Source organism: Narcine bancroftii, chromosome 1 (assembly GCF_036971445.1).
Source record: "Narcine bancroftii isolate sNarBan1 chromosome 1, sNarBan1.hap1, whole genome shotgun sequence".
In the NCBI taxonomy this organism is placed as follows: Eukaryota; Metazoa; Chordata; class Chondrichthyes; order Torpediniformes; family Narcinidae; genus Narcine; species Narcine bancroftii.
The window spans coordinates 159,234,698-159,248,721 of record NC_091469.1 but is presented as its reverse complement, the minus strand read 5'-3'; the positions used below and the strand labels follow the sequence as shown (position 1 = coordinate 159,248,721).

The 14,024-nt window shown below is 46.7% G+C and overlaps 1 protein-coding gene across 5 annotated transcripts in view; it reads right to left on the bottom strand.

Annotated features, from left to right (window-relative positions):
* LOC138765529 (zinc finger protein 131-like) overlaps window positions 1–14,024 on the bottom strand; it is a 54,459-nt gene that overhangs the window by 114 nt on the left and 40,321 nt on the right. For 4 of the 5 annotated variants that reach the window (XM_069942575.1, XM_069942562.1, XM_069942582.1 and 1 more), the window contains one exon: window positions 12,009–13,656. In XM_069942575.1, the coding sequence (XP_069798676.1) occupies window positions 13,483–13,656 (174 nt within the window). In that variant the 3' untranslated portion in view covers window positions 12,009–13,482. Of the gene's footprint in view, window positions 1–1,435; window positions 1,478–12,008; window positions 13,657–14,024 lie in introns of those variants that run through there. The other variant, XM_069942589.1, reaches the window with a different exon arrangement.

Genomic DNA, 14,024 nt, shown 5'->3' with positions numbered 1-14,024 from the left:
CATATAAACAACTCAACAATCTAACCCTTCCCAACTCACACATAGAACCCTCTATTTTCCTTGTATCCATGAGCCTATCCAAGAGGTTTTTAAATGTCCCTTTTGTATCAGCCTCCACCATCACTTCTAGCAAGGCATTCCAGGCACCCCTGTGCAAAACATTTATTCCTGATGTCTCCCCTAAACTTTCCTCCCCTCACCTTGTCCTCATGTCCTCTTGTATTTGCTACTCTTGCCCCGGGGTAAAAGGTACTGGCTGTCCACCATATCCAGGCATCTCATAACCTTGTAGACCCTCATTAAGACTCCTCTCATCCTTCTTCATTCCAAAGAGAAAAGCCCCAGCTCTGTTAACCCTGCCCCATAAGACACGTTCTCCAATCCAGGTAACATCCTGGTAAATCTCCTCTGCGCCCGCTCCAAAGCTTCCCCATCCTTCCTCCACTGAGGAGACCAAGAGTGAACACAATATTCCTCTGGCAGCTTGTTCCTCACACCCACCACCTGAAGAAGACCCACTCAGGTCACTTTTAAATCTTCCTCCCGCCCCTCACCTTAAATGTATGGGCCCCAGTTTTAGATTGTCCTGCCCTGGGAAATAGAACTCGGACTATTTACCATAACCATATCATGGTGTTAGAAACCTTAATAAGGGCCCCCCTCAGCCCCCTACCCTCCACAGGGAAAGTTCCCCGCCGATCCAACTTCACCCTCCGAGCCTTCCAGTCCCAGTAACATGCTCAGGGGTCTTATCTGCACCCTTTCCAGCTTCATTATATCTTTACTCCAGTTTCTTCCCATAGTCCCAACATTCAAACAGGAGAATAAATTTGTGGGGAGCCTCAGGTTGCCAGTTTGATGGGTGTTGGGGCCTGATACCTTCAGGAGGTGGAGCCTGACACTGAAGGAGGTGGGGCCTGATACTGACGGAGGCCGGGCCTGATAAAGACAGGAGGTGGAACCTGATACTGACAGGAGGATGGGCCTGATACTGACAGGAGGCGGTGCCTGATACTGACTGGAGGTGGAACCTGATACTGAGAGGAGGCGTGGCCTGATAATGAAGGAGGCATGGCCTGATACTTAGAAGAGGTGGGGCCTGATACTACAGGAGGCGGGGTCTGATACTGGAGGAGGCAGGGCCTGATATTCACTGGTGTTAATGGGAAATTCTGCAGAGAGTGTGCCTGTGGTGCTGTCCACCAACGTGCTGGACAAACTCAGCAGGCCATGCAGTGACCACAGAAAGCAAAGAGTAACCAATGTTTGAGGCATGTGCCCTTCATCAGGTATGATCAAAAAGCAGGTCCCTAAATATAATGGTGAGGGGGGTTGGGGAGGGAGGAAGGGAGGCACTATGGGGAGGGGAAGGGGAAGTGGGTGTTTTGCTAGGTGAACACATTCAAGAGTTTCTTCAAGGATAGAGTTGACTCACCCTCTTCTGAAGCTCTGACTCCAATCTTCAGGCCACCTGGACCTGAAGGAGAATGTGAATTTAATTTATTCATTTATTAATTGTTTTAATTAATTGAAAGATACAGTATGGTAACAGATACTTCCAGCCCACGAACCCATGCTGCCCATCTACATCCGATTTACTGATTAACCTACGAACACTATGGTTCTTTGGAATGTGGAAAAAAAATCAGAACATAAGAAATATGGACAAGGAGTCACGTGATGGAGTAGTGGCCAGTCAGGGAACTCCAGCCCTCTCCGGAAAAGTTTAAAAAAAATACACAAAAAGGCACAAACATAAAAATTAAAACAAAGTGAAAGTAAAGGTGGGAAGAAAATGGCAGCGAAGATAGAAAAGTTGAAAGCAACGGGAAGAAGAGAAGAAGAAAGAACGTCGGAAGAAGAAAGTGAAGGCCTTACCTGTCCGAGGAGGCCCGCCGCGGAGAGAGAAGCCCGCTCCCTAAGGTCAGTTGAAGTCCTGAGCTCGGGACTACAAAAATGGCTCTCGGAGCCAAGTAAAAGTGCGCAACCGCGCATGCGCATGACAAAAAAAACACTGACGGGAGGGGGGACCAGCTGGGGAGTCGATCTCCACAGCTGAGAATGACAGCCACAGCACAACAACAGGAAGAGAACATAGAAAATAAAGAGGAAAAGAAAGAAGAGAGTAAAAAGAAAACAAGGAAACAACAGATGACCAACCCAGAGGAAGAAGAAGAAGAAGAACATAGAGAAATGGAAGAAGAAGGGAAAGGCAGGACAATGGATATTTTTTTTAAAGAATATATGGAATCAGTAAAAGAATGACAATTACAAGAATTTAGTGAAATAAAAAGAATTAAAAGTGCAGAAGAAAAAATGAATAGATTAGAGATGGTCATGTCAGAGATAGGAAAAAGAGTGGACAAGGTGGAAGAACGAGAAACAGCCGTAGAAATGGAAGTAGAGGACTTAAAAGAGAAATTAGAAGAATCTAATAAAAAAGTTAAAGAGACACAAGAGCTGTTAGCTCAGAAGATAGATATAATGGAAAATTATAATAGAAGAAATAATATAAAGATAGTGGGCCTTAAGGAAGATGGCATAGCTGGGATCCACATGCTACTCCCTTGACTTGGAGAAAATGGGATGAGTCAAAGGAGGTTATTGAGGGTGAAGACAAATTCTGCCAGTTGGAGGAGGGCGGTGGTGGGAGGGGGGACTGGTTCAATCTGTTGTGTGGAAACAAACAAAGGGCTTTGAGACCTTCTGTATGGGGATGGAGGTGTAGAGAGATCGGATGCCCATGGTAAAAATGAGGGGGTCATGTTCAGGGAATTGGCATGTAGGGATCGCAGATGTTGGTAGGGAGAGACTGGGCCAGGGAGGAAATTGCGGATGTAGGTAGGGAGAGACTGGACCAGGGAGGAAATCATGGATGTGGGTAGGGAAAGGAGCGTAGAAGGATGAGGGGAGATTTGATAGAGGTATTTAAAATTATGAGGGGGACAGACAGAGTAAATGTAGATCGGCTTTTTCCACTGAGGGTAGTCGAGATACAAACCAGAGGACATGGGTTAAGGGTGAAAGGGGAAAAGTTTAAAGGGAATGAGGGGGAACTTCTTCACACAGAGAGTGGTGGGAATGTGGAGGAAGCTGCCATTTGAAATGGTGAATGTGGGCTCAATCACCGGAGACTTAATCGAACCGTCTTGGGAGATTCTGAGTGACTTCATGATGTGACAATGCGATGATGTCATTTGAAACGTGCAGGTTTTAAAAAAGCTGCACGTGACTGTTTGAGTAAATAACTTTGATTTAACTACGTCTGATCATTTTTTCATTCTTCATTTTGCACTCCAATGTTGATACATTGGTGACCCCAACGGGCCCAAACGGATTTTGGACTCAACATGGACAACACAGCTGTTTCCCTCAAACTGCCTGCCCTTTGGACCCCTCAGCCTGAAGTTTGGTTCAGGCAGGCTGAGGCGCAGTTCCACATTCTCAAGATAGAAGTGGATGCCACTCAGTACTATCACGTAGTAAGCGCCCTCGATCAGGACATGACCGGTCGAGTAGTGGATTTCCTTCCGGACCCACCAGTTCTCGGCATGTATGAAGCACTAAAAGCCCCCCTCCTGCTCCAGATTTACAGTCTTTCACAGCTTGGATGAGCTGCAAGACTCCTCCAAAACAAAGGCCTAGGGGAACCATGACCCTTCAGAGTTAATGAACAACATGTTGGCACTGGCAGACGGCCGTAGGCCTTTACTCTCCAAAGTTTTTAGAGCATATGCCAGAAGACATCCGCCTCAAGTTGGCTGACAAGGACTTTGATAACCCTTGAATAGTGGTCACCCATGCAGATATTCTGTGGTGTGTGAAACAGCAAGGCACAAGGTCCACAGAAATTATTGCTGTATCACACCCAAGAGCCCAGGCTTCACGAGTACCGCCAACAAAGGCACACATTCTCCCAGACAAGCATGACTCCATGACAACCACCTGGTGTTTTTACCATGTTACGAGCCCAAAGGACCCCAAAACCCAGCAGCAATAGACATTCACCAAGACAAGTGGTTTTTAAAACAAAAGTTATTTTTAATCAACTTTAAACATGAAAATAGAATCAAACTTTAACTCTACTCTATACTAACCCAAATTAACCCTTTTCTAATTCTAAGCGCACATGTATGCAATGTGTGTGTACATTCAAGAAAAGTTCTTTGTTTCACAGTTCGATCTCACTTCTTCTTTCAAGTTCTCTGAATGCAAGCAATTCTTAGACTGTGCACAGAATTTAACATATATAAAGTTCACCAGGCTTTGGTGCTTGAAAGGTAAATGTTTACCACTCAGGAAGGTTCTTGTCAGTTTGCAGAGAGAGATTTGTTGTTTCAGGATTTCCACAACTGAGGTACCACCATTAGTCACCTCAAGATCTTACTGATGAAACTTGCCCATCAGGGTTTTCCAGATGGTAGCCTCTTTCTTTCAGGTTACAACAGAGCTCCTTCTGTTCTTCTTATTCCAAAATAAACATCCGACAGACAGCACTTCCAGCCATCCACTGCTTTTGGAACTTTTCATCAGTTCTTCCTGGATTGCACTGTTCAGTGTCCCACACACACTGATTGAGAGAGCTTCTCTTCTCTCTCTCTCTCTCTCCAACTGGCTTCCAGAAAGCCCATGTGACTCACTTGCGAAATCCCCCCCTTCTTCAGCAAACAACAAGAGGTTCTTCCTTCAGCTCCAAGTTGTTATCTTAAGTATAAACAAAACCCAGAAGTGAGCTTTCTGTAAGCATTTTGCATAAAGGGTACTGATAGACAGCCTGACTCCAGCAGGACAATGGTCAAGCATTTTATGAGCCATTCTTCTTTGGCTTGTCTTCGCGGACGAAGATTTATGTGGAGTTTGTGACTGACAAGTCCAATGCGGGACAGGCAGACACGGTTGCAGCGGTTGCAGGGGAAAATTGGTGGGTTGGGGTTGGGTGTTGGGTTTTTCCTCCTTTGCCTTTTGTCAGTGAGGTGGGCTCTGCGGTCTTCTTCAAAGGAGGTTGCTGCCCGCCGAACTGTGAGGCGCCAAGTTGCACAGTTTGAGGTGATATCTCTGGCGATGGTCAATGTGGCAGGCACCAAGAGATTTCTTTAGGCAGTCCTTGTACCTCTTCTTTGGTGCACCTCTGTCACGGTGGCCAGTGGAGAGCTCGCCATATAACACAATCTTGGGAAGGACATCTGGTGAAATAACATAGATCCTGCAATGTAAATTCTTCAGTCTTTCAAATAAGATCTGTTTTAAAATGTGTGTATGTATGTAACCTACTCTAAATCTTACCAAATTCCCCAAAATATTATAATGAATACAACCATCAGCTTGCTGCTGCCAACCCCCTTGCATTTTTCTGGCATAATGCCATGGCCAGTTGTCGCTAATGGCTATGGCGCCTGGCCACCGTAACAGCCTACTTTACATTTCCCAGCATAAGTTTCTAGTTGACACGGTGCAGAGGTTAATGTTCTTCCTCCTTCAGGCTTTGATACTCGTACGAGGAGCGAGGGTCTGGCACTCACTGTGATGAATAATAGTTCGATTCGTACATATGGCACATAGACTATATCCATGAAATTCGGCGACAGTCCACATGGAAGTTCATTCTTGCTGCTGTGTCCCGGCTGCTGCTGGGTGCCGACTTCCTCAGAGCCCATTCACTGATGGTGGACTTAAAAGGGTGCCATTGGTGAACACCACAACATTCCAGACTTTCCGTCTTGGAAAAGCCAAACTACCCACCCCTAGATGCCATGGAATATTTGAACAATAAATTCGCCAAACTTCTTGCTGAGTTTCCAGACGCTGTCAATCCCAAGATCTTCACTGCCACACCCAAACATGCTTCATTTCACACTGCAACACAGTTGCTACATAAGAAGAATTTGGAAAGTTCATGGATGGGAGAGGTATTGGGGTCTGTGAACTGGGTGCAGGTCAGTGAGACTGGGCAGATTTAATTAGGCACAGACTAGAAGAGCTGGAAGTTCTATGGTTCTGTGGAGTGGCAGTGGTAGGGGTGATGGAATGTGCCTGTGGGATCCAGTAGCAGCGGTACAGCAGAGCAGGTTGTACAAGAGTAGAATAAAAACCAGCATGTCCGTATGACAGAAGTGAAGGCTGTAGTGTTATGGAGAGAAGTACAGTAAAACAGTGCAGGATGCCATCTTATACTTATGGGAGGTCCGTTCAAGAGCCTGATAACAGCAGGACTGAAAACGCCCTCCAGACTGGAGGTGTATGCTTTTAAATGGGTCTCTTCTGAAGGCCACAGGACTGGACAATATTCCACTTGCCGTCTAGACATGCGGTGCTCCAGCACTAGCTGTGGTTCCAACCAAGCTGTTCCAGTGATGTTACAACGCTGGGATCCAGTGGGCAACTTGGAAAGTGGAAAGCCACCTCCTCTTCTTCCGCTAACCCTAACATTGAATATTTATTTGTCTCTTTATCCTTGATATTCATTATTTTTTTCTGTTCTGGGGTCATTTAACTGGTGGCTGCAGCAAGTCAGAACTTTGGTGCAAATATGCATTGTGCTCCTGTGTATAACAATGAACCTCATCGTGGGTGGCATGTTAGCACGGCACCGTTACAACACCAGCGACCCAGATCCGATCCAGCACTGTCCGCAAGGGATTTGTAATGTTCTCCCCGTGTCTGCGTGGGTTTCCTCCGAGTGCTCCGGTTTCCACCCACCCTCCACAAACATACGGGATTGTAGGTTAAATTGAACACCTCGGCTTTAAATGGCCAGAATCAGCATCTTCCGTGTGGTAAATTAATAAAAAATAATTAAGCAAGGGTGAGTTCGCTGGAGGCTGGAGGGAGACTCATGTTGTGCCTTAGTTTCAAAGAGGATCTCAAAGGATGCCATATGATATGGATCAGTTCTAGGCATGGGGAGAGAGAAATGGCAGATGGAGTTTAATCTGGACAAGAGTGAGGTCAGGGGAAACTGTACAGTAACCGTGCGGGCAGTATGCTTAGTGCAACACTAATACAGGGCTGGGAACCCAGGTTCAAATCTGGCACTGCTTATCAGGAGATTGTACGTTCTCCCCGTGTCTGCGTGGGTTTTTCCCGGGAGATCCAGTTTCCTCCCACCGTTCGAAATGTACTGAAGGTTGTCGGTGAATTGGTGCTTTTGAGGGGTACAGAATGAAGACTGGTGCCCGTGATGGGCCACAAAGGCCTGTTGCTGTGCTGTACAACTACAAAATGATCCCATCATTAGATTGCTCAGGTCTGTCCTGTCCACAAAATGCTGGGCAGATCCCCACAGGGTGACCCACCCCATTCCCCACCTCCCCCCCCCCCCCCTCCGGCTGCTGTCGGGTTGTTCCCCCTGCTCACCAATGTCCAGATTGGAGACCACACTCAGCTTCACAACTCATCTTTACTCTGGCCAAGTGTAGTGCAGGCAGCATCCATGGGAAATATAATCTAGTCAGCCCTTCTTCAGGAGTACCGAGAATCAGGTAGTTGGCTGAATAAAATAAAGGTGGAGAGGAGGGCGAAGCAAAAGGGAGAGAACAGGGTCCGTTTCAGTGCTGGAGCGTTCCATGGTTTTATAGGGTCTCCACCCAAAAGATGGACCATCTCTCTCTGCCGATGCTGCCCTATCCCTCTGTCTTTGCTGTGGACATCAGCAAAACTAAAGAACTGATTGTGGACTTCATGAGGGGGAAATCAGGTCTCATTACGGGGTCAGCGATGGTAAAGAACTTCAAATTCTTGGGAGTTAACATCTCTGAAGATCTGTCCTGGGGCTTCCACGTCGATGCAAGCACGAAGAAGCAGCTATATTTCATGACGTGTTTGAGGAGATTCTGTGTGTAAACAAAGGGTCTTGCAAATTTCTACAGCTGTACCATGGAGAGCTTTCTAACTTAGTGCATCACTGTCGGGTCTGGAGGTACCAAAGCACAGGACAGGGAAAAGTTACAGAGGGTTGTAAACTCGGCCAGCACCATCACGAGTACCAGTCCTCGTTCCATTTAGAACATCTCCAAGAGACGGTGTCTTAACAAAGCAGCCTCTGTCCTCGAGGACCTCCACCACCCAGGTCATGTCCTCTTCTCACTGCTACGATCAGGAAGGAGGTACAGGAGCCTGAAGACGAATGCCCAGTGGTACAAAAACAGCTTATTCCCCTCCACCATCAGATTCCTGAACATGCAATATTCCACAGACATTACCTCATTTTTCCATTTGCACTGATTCATTCTTTTAAAAAATATAGTAACTTTTGCATCTGTAATTCTGCCGCAGAACAAGAAATTCTGTGACACAGATTCATGACAATAAACCTGATTCTGATTCACAGTCCCACTGTCTGCATCTTCTTGTGTCATTAGCCACTTTCAGTTGGCCAGAATACCCGACTGTAAAGCCGCCTATTCTACCCCAATGCAGCTGTCGGGTGGCCACCTAAAAGTGGAGAACCCAGCCAGGAGGAGTACTTACCCAACCCTCCTCCTGTAGGTATATGCTCCAGCTTGGAGAATCCCCCGTTGCACCTGAAAGCATCAGTGGGACTGCGGCCATAGTTCACAGGAGTCGGCGTTCACTCAGACGCGGCTCTCCTTCAGCCAGCATGTTCAGGTGACAGAAAGGCATCTTCTCCGTGGGCACCTAAACGTCATAGCTGCACTCCCCCGGACGCGTCTGCCAGCCCGTTATCTGCGTCTGAGCACGTGAAAGCGGCTTTTACTTCCAAGTAAATTGTTTGACAAATTAAGAGCCAGAGGAAATTTAATTTGCTGCATGGAAGTGATGGGTCAAGCAACCTCCATGCTGGGAATCAATCAACATTTTATTAAATCACCAAACCTCTCAACTCTATGCATAGATCCAAACGTGGTTATTTACAGTTTTAAACTCGGAGGAAAATTCCTGTCCAGCATGACCGTGAAATAAACAATCAAAGCGTTAATGCAAACTGCAGTATTGTGTGAGATCATGCATAGATCTGAGAATGTAGTGGGGATCTTCCAGTGCCACCCATTTTAATTCCCCATTCCTTGCCGACGTGTCTGTCCATGGTCTCATGCACTGCCAGACTAAGACTACCCGCAAATTGGAGGAACATCTCATCTTCTCTCTGGGCACCCTCCAACTGGATGCATTAACATTGACATCTCCAGTTTCTGTTAGAACACATCAACACCTCCCATGTTTCCCAATGTCTCCTTTCCTCCATCTCTCTCTCCCTCTTCTCTTTTCCCTCTATCTCCTTTCTCACAGCTCTGCATTCACAAGCCAAAAAAATCCCTCCCCCCAATCAATTCTCACCTTTCCTCTCTTCTGGCCTCTTCTAGTTAACACTAACCACTACAATAAGTGGGCCATCCTGTCTGTGGGTCTGTGTTCCTCCCCCCCCCCCCTGCTTCCCTCCTCCCCAGCCTTTTAGTCATAACACCTGCCTGCTTTTGGCTCATACCTTGAGGAAAGGCTCAGGTGTAAAACGTTGTTATACGCCCGAAACCATGGGGCGGAGCAGTTAGCATGGTGGTTAGTGCAATGCCTTTACAGCGCCAGTGATCAGGACAGGGGTTCGAATCCCACGCCATCCCTAAAGAGTTTGCACATTCTACCCGTGTCTGCGTGGGTTTTCCCTGAGGGCTCCGGTTTCCTCTCACCACTCAAAACGTACCGGGAGTGTAGGTTAATGTGGTGTAATTGGGCAGCATGGACTCAGGGGCCGAAATGGCCTGTTACTGTGCTGTAGGTATATGCTTTTTTAAATTAAAAAAAATATGTAATTTTGCCACCTATGGGCGATGCGAGACCTGCTGAGTTCCTCCAGCAATTCTGTGTTTTGGATTTGAATCCAAAATTAGGAAGTTAGAGATAATTGCGATTTTTCATCCACGACAGCCTGAACCGCATTTTACCACGAGAATATGTTTTCAGGAAAGTTCTAGAAAGCAATTCCCAAATGTTCAAGAAATGGTGCCCAAGAATAGGAAGCAATGTCTGGTATTCACTTACATTTCAAGCTGCAAAGACATTTTTGCAAAGCGGGAAACATTGACTCGAGGTGCACACAGTTTTGTCAGCTTCCGATGGGACAGAATAGTATCGACTCACCGAATCAGAAGTTGCAGTCAGGATTTCGAGGGGCATTCAGGGTTCATCAGCTGGGCTCTAGAGGGCTGCGGTTGGATTTTGGATTCACGCTCCCCTTCCCCCCCCTCCCCCCACCAGGGTTCTGATTCGAGCACCTGGAGGGAGCAAGGAAGATCGTGGCCTGAAAGGCGGCCACACGTGAGGTTTGAGAAGGTTGGGGTGGGGTGGGGGGGGGGGGGACCCACAGCAGCAAAGGCTGATGGAAGGGAAGACGGTGATTGTCACCAGTGCACGGGCAGTGGAGATGGTGTTCACCTGTACATGAGGCACGGGTTTATGTTCGCCCATACAGTCACATGGGTCGTGTTCATTCATACACAGGCAGGGGGTTAGCATTCATCCATACACAAGCAGGGGGTTTGTGTTCACCCATTCACAGGCACCTGGTTAATGTTCATTCATGCATAGGCAGGGGATTAGCATTCACCCATACCTAAGGGGGTTAAATGTTCACCCATACACAGGCAGGGGGCTTGTGTTCAGCCAAGCAAAGGGAGGGGGTTTGTGTTCACCCATTCACAGGAAGGGGGGGGGGGTTTGTGTTGATACATACATAGGCAGGGGGGGGGGGGGTTTGTGTTCACCCATACACAGGCAAGGGTTCATGCACACCCATACACAGGAAGGGGATTAGTGTTCACCTATACACAGGAAGGGGGTTAGTGTTCATCTGTACAAAGGCAGGGGGTTAGTGTTCAGCCAAGCAAAGGGAGGGGGTTTGTGTTCACCCATTCACAGGCAGGGGGATAGTGTCCACCCAAACACAGCATGGCGTTTCTGTTCATCAATACATTGGCTTGGGAATTGTGTTCATTCATATACGGGCAGGGATTCTGTCCATCTCCCATATTTAACCTTTCACAATTTTTCCTTTTAGTGGTGACTAGTATTGATTTATATACATGTTACTATGCAACTCCAGCCAGCCAGAGGTTCATTGCATCTGTAAACACCGATCATAGATCACAGAACACGAGGAGCATTGTTAGTATAGCAGTTAGCACCACACCCAGGTTCAAACCCAGCGCTGTAAGAAGTTTGCACCTTCTTCCCGTATCTGCAGGCTTTCCCCGCAAGCTCCAGTTTCCTCCCATCCTTCAACAATGTACAGGAGCTGCAGGTTAATTGGTGTAATCGTGGGCACAGGCTCATGGGCTGGAAAGGCCTGTTACCATGCTGTACGTCTAAACAAAAGGCAAGTCTTTTCTCAATTGATTGAAGGAGGCGTAGGTCCTTATAGAAGTTTATATAATCAGGAGAGGGCGGATAGAAGATCATTGTCTTTTTCCCAGGGCAGGGGAAATCGAAAACTAAGAGACATAAATTTGAGCAGGAAAATGTATGTATATTGGGGTATTTTGGTGACACAAGCTCGTGGCCCAGAAGGGCCTGTCACCGTGCTGTATGACTAAATTTAAAATTTATTCAAACATTTAAAACTTAATAGGAACTAGAGGGGCATTCTGGAATGAACCGCCAGAAGTAGTGGAGGTGGATACTGTGGAAGAAACTTTACGAAGTATTGACACTGTGCAGGTTTTAATACATCAGCTGTTCAACAAGATAGGATTCAGAAGCTAAGTTGTAGCCTTTACCCTGGTCAAGGACACTAGAACCATAGAACACTACAGCACAGGAAGAGGCCCCTTCGGCCCTTCTAGTCTGTGCCAAACTTTTTTTTTTGCCCTCCATAAGTCTCCATCTATGGACTTGTCCAAATTCCTCTTAAATGTTAAAATTGAGCCCACATTCACCACTTCAGCCGGCAGCTCGTTCCACACTCTGTGTGCGACACTAACAGTAGACATTGAGGCATTCTCCTTCAAATTAGACGATACTAAGATTTTAATACATAAACATTGTATTAAAGGCCTTGATGCAGTTTTCAACAGGTTTATTCCATAATGTAATCTTACTTTCTGTAACAGCTCTCTGTAAAAATATACATGCTTGTACAGGTAGATTTCAGAGGTGGGCAGCAATGGAGACTGCAGCCTAGTCTCCATGATGTACCTTGTGAAATAAAGTTTGTGAAACAATCCTCAAGGTCTCCGATCGGTTAATTTCATTGACAGGTACAATCGTACAGTTAAATGAAATATTTAGATAGGTACAAGGAATAGAAAGATTGAGAGTAATAATGAACTCACGCAAGGAAATGGGTCTAGCTTGGGTAGATGACTCGATCAGCATTGACTATGGGTTAAATGGCCTGTTTCTACCCCTTAAAAGTGGATGGTTTACACTGTTTCTATCCTGGGAGAGTGTGGAACAAGCTTTGTTTTACATCGAGCTGACCCTGGCCTTAGATTACGTGACGGGAAAGTGGAGGGAGAGCTTTTCCTCCATATCTTTGTGTTATATACAGTAAAATCCCTGTTATCCAGTAAGCAATCGGCAGCCTCAAGCAACCAGGAAAAACAAATCACAGAAAATAAATACTGTAGGTACAAAATAGGAAAGTTTAAAACTTGTGCCCCCTAGTGGTCAGTTTGCCAAATTCACTTCTGCAGCATCTACCAATCCCCATAGGTTTTCAGGGTCTCTTGAATGGAAAGGCATCATTATGGACATTTGACGGCTCTTGGCCTGCACTCGGTGGAGAATGATGGAGGGATCTTATTGAAACATTTTGAATGTTGAAAGGCATGGACAGAGTAGATGTAGAAAAGTTGTTTCCCACAGTGGGAGAGCCTAGGACAAGAGGGCACAACTTCAGGGTTCAAGGACGTTCATTGGAATCAATAAATGTCTTCAGCCAGAGTGAAGCTGTCGAATTTGTTGCCACAGGCAGTTGTGGAAGCCAGGTAATTGGGTGTATTTAAAGCAGAGATCGATAGGTTCTTGATTAGCCAGGGCATCAAAGATTATGGGAAAAAGGCAGTGGGGCCTGAGTGAGAAAATGGATCAGCTCATGATTAAACGGCAGGGCTGACTCGATAGGCTGAATGGCCTATTTCTGCTCCTGTTTAGTGGTCTTATGATGCTCTTTACCTTGATGCACACAAATTGACACAAAATTTGACAAACAATGAAGGCAAAAGTCAGTAAATTTAGGATTTTTATGCTTTTAGTCTCAACATGTACATTACACTCATGCACATCCCAACTATAGTCACCGGGCAGGGAACAGGAGCACGAGGGCTGACTGATCTCGGACTTTCCCTGTCACAGTCGCAGCTGGAGGCAGCACAGGGATCAAACCCTGTCTGCCGCTCATATTATCTGCTGTCCATTGTCTCCCGCAGGCAAGACAAGCTGGGGGGGGGGGGGGGGGAGGGCCAGTGGAGGAGGAATGGAAGGGGACCGCGGAGTTACAGGGAATAACATCAATTAATGAGGTCTCCAGAATCAGCCAAGGCTTGTCTTTTTATTAACAGGCCTGTAAATAGATGAAACTGCTATGCATTCTCTCCAAACATCTTCGCAAGTCAAATGAGACTGGTGCCTGGAATAACTCTGGCAGAGGTGCAGGACTTTTAGTTGCCCGATAACAAGAGGTCCACTGTTTTGTGCCACAGCGATCTGACAGTGCAAATAGGACAAAATGCAGGTCATTGACGGCCACCGTGACACAGGCATCAGATCCTCAGCTGCAACAGGAGATTCCTGGCAGTGGTCCGTGTGTGTGTGTGTGTGTGGGAACGGTGCTGACCCTCGAAGTGAAGAGCTGGATCTTCCGGCCACTGGCCAACAGCAGGCTCGTGTCCCTTATGATTCCTGATCACCTGCATGTTCGTGGACGGGACGAAGGCTGCTGGTTGGAGGAAGCACCTGTCAGGGGTTCTTGATGGGCATGGGCAAGGTGGCCTTGATTTCACAATCTAGAACTGCAGTCCCATTCAGGGTGATGATCCAGAGAAGTCCAGGAAAGCAACTTCCATAGGCCTGGC